Consider the following 2,902-nt stretch of genomic DNA (forward strand, 5'->3'; position numbering starts at 1 on the left):
ACGATGAATGTTTTAAATTAAAAAAAAATTATTACAGTAAAAGACACATTGCTGTTAATCCCCATCAAAATACTCCCCCTCACTTCGAACACACTTATCCCATCATTCTGGCCACTTTCTGAAGCAGTTCTGGAAGTTCTCTTTCATGAGTGTCTTTAGTTGCACTGTTGTGGCTGCCTTGATGTCCTGAATCGATTCAAAACATTTACCTTTCATGGTCATTTTGACTTTGGGGAAGGGCCAGAAGTCGCACGGTGCCAGATCTGGTGAATAAGGTGGATGAAGACACACCATATGTTTTTATTTGACAGAAATTGCCGTATCAGAAGCGATGTGTGTGATGTGGAGCCTTTCTGCTGTGATCACAAAATATGGTGAATGCTGCTGCCGAGTGCCATCCAACCGAAAGGTTGGGATCTTCAATACAGGAAGCGGTGTGTCAAACCTCAGTAATAGTGTGTGACAAGTTTCAACTTTTTTGGTGTAGTCAGTCCGGTGTGAGCTACAGTTGAGAGAAGGTGTGTTTTAAAGTGTGAGGTAAATTATCCTCCATCATGATAATGCTCCGTGTCACACATCACTTCTGGTACAGCAATTTCTGTCAAATAAAGACATTACAGTGCATCCTCATCCACCTTATTCACTGGATCTGGCACCATGTGACTTCTGGCTGTTTCCCAAAGTCAAAATGACCATGAAAGGTAAACGTTTTGAATCAATTCAGGACATTGAGGAAGACACAAGCAGCACAACTAAAGATACTCATGAAAGAGGACTTCCAGAACTGTTTAAGGAAGTGGCAAGAATGATGGGATAAGTGTGTTCGAAGTGAGGGGGAGTATTTTGATGGCGAATAATGGCAATGTGTCTTTTACTGTAATAATTTTTTTTTAATTTAAAACATTCATCGTATTGTTTGATTACAACTCATATTTGCATACATCCCCAATTTCCCTGTCCTTTTTGGACTTTGTTGAACTTGTCCGGCTAAACCACAACCCTAGTTAAATCTACCTTGTCACTGAGTCTGTGCTTACAACCATGCAGCTAAAATGTGGCTGGAAAAAAATACACTTTAAATTCATCACAATGAAACTCTAGTGTGCCCTTCATGCTGCCCAAAAATCATATTGTTTCCTAGTTCATTCCTACTCCTCCTTGTCTAGAGGATCATTTCCTGTCTTCTCCTTTCTCCGTGCTTATGGAGTTAAGAAAAGTCCAAAAGAGAATGAATTTTACTCTTGTGGATGACTGTTTCTTACCGTCTATCTTCTCCTCTCCTATGTTCTCACTCTTAGCTGATTACTTCCTAATTTGATGAGAAAAGAGAATTGAGCAGAAGTTCCACAAGCTCCTACCAGAGCCTCTACATACCAACCTGCATCTCTGCCCACAAACTAACTTGTCTCCCATTCCTAAGGATGAAGCACGCATGCTCCTCACTAAGGCCAACTCTTTATTGGTACAGAAGGTCCCAACCCCTTTGGCTCACTTGAAGATCTCACTCTGGAACTTTGTGTTCTCACGCTGGTATTATCAGCACTTCTACTGGATTCTTCCCATCAGCCCACAAACAATTATTTTCTCTTTGTTTTAAAAATATTGGGTTGTCGGAAAAGTCATGCTGCATTTTTGCAATGAAAAACAGAAGAAATACGTCTTGACTTTTCCGACAACCCAATAATTGCTCTCTTGACCCTACTTTTCCCTCCAGTACTACACTATTTCTTTCCTTCATTTTTACAATAAAATGCTTCAAAAAATGGTCTATCTCCAATTTCTCTCCTCCCATTAACTCTTAAATTTACTTCACTTAGACCTTATCTCCAACCATTCTAACTAAACTGCTCATCAAGTCACAGATGACCTTTATATTGCAAAATCTAATGGTTGATTCTAGTCCCCAACCGATTTATCAGCAACAATTACAACAGCTGACCATTCCCCCTAGAAACACTTCGCTGACTTGGGTTCCAGTATACCATGGGTTTCCCACCTTCCTCTCTGGTCTCCTTTACTGGCTGCTTGTCATCTCTCTGACTTTCTAAATGCTGGAGGGCCTCAGGACTCAGGTCACTTACTTTCTCTTTCCTACTTACAGCTACACTCTTAGCATTTAAAGTCAGTTTTGTGGCTTTAAGTGCCATCTATGTGCTGATCAGTTCCAGATTTATATCTATCTGGACCTCTCCTTTAGCTCATATACTCAACAGCCTCATTAACATCTCCACTTGAATGACAGGTATCTCAAACTCAACACATGTCAAACTGAGCTCCTGATGATACACCTTCTACCCTAAACTTGCTCCTCTCAGTCTTTTCCACTTTAGGAAATGGCAACAAAAACCAATTGCTCAGGTCAAGAACCACAGAGTCATTCTTAGTTTCTCTCTTCCTCCACAACCAATGCATTAGCAAATTCTGTCAGTGCTACCTTTGAAATATATACTGAATTCAACTGCTTTCAGCACCTCCATTTCTAACACCCTAGCCCAAGCCACTATCTTCTGCTGCTTGGATTACTGCAAAAGCTTCCTAATTGATCTGCTACAATTCATTCTCAACACAGTAACCACAGCGATTCTATTAAATATTAAGGTAGGTGTCACTTTTCAGCTCAAACCTCTCCAAATGCTTCTCACTCTTTCACTTACAGTAAAAGATGAAGTTCTTACAAATGATTATAAGGCCCCATACGATGCAGCCCCAGCCGTTTTGCTCTCTGCCTTGCTCACTCCACTACAGCTGCACTGCCCTAAGTGCTGTTTGTAAAGCCCATCAGGCTGCTCCTGGCTCAGTGCCTTTGCACCTGCTGTTTCTGCTGCCTTGGATGCTGTTCCCTCAGATACTCGTATGGCCCGTTTCTTTACTTCCTTTCGGAATCTGCTCAATTGTGACCTTC

General features: G+C 41.2%; 1 protein-coding gene across 1 annotated transcript in view; it reads right to left on the bottom strand.

Moving 5' to 3' along the window:
• The window catches only part of GCFC2 (GC-rich sequence DNA-binding factor 2), a 72,527-nt gene that overhangs the window by 15,172 nt on the left and 54,453 nt on the right, over positions 1-2,902 (bottom strand). The window contains exon 10 of the mRNA XM_019634445.1: positions 1,153-1,198. Coding sequence (XP_019489990.1) covers positions 1,153-1,198 — 46 coding nt within the window. The remainder of the gene's footprint in view (positions 1-1,152; positions 1,199-2,902) is intronic.

Source organism: Hipposideros armiger, unplaced genomic scaffold (genome assembly GCF_001890085.2).
Source record: "Hipposideros armiger isolate ML-2016 unplaced genomic scaffold, ASM189008v1 scaffold_1669, whole genome shotgun sequence".
Lineage (NCBI taxonomy): Eukaryota > Metazoa > Chordata > Mammalia > Chiroptera > Hipposideridae > Hipposideros > Hipposideros armiger.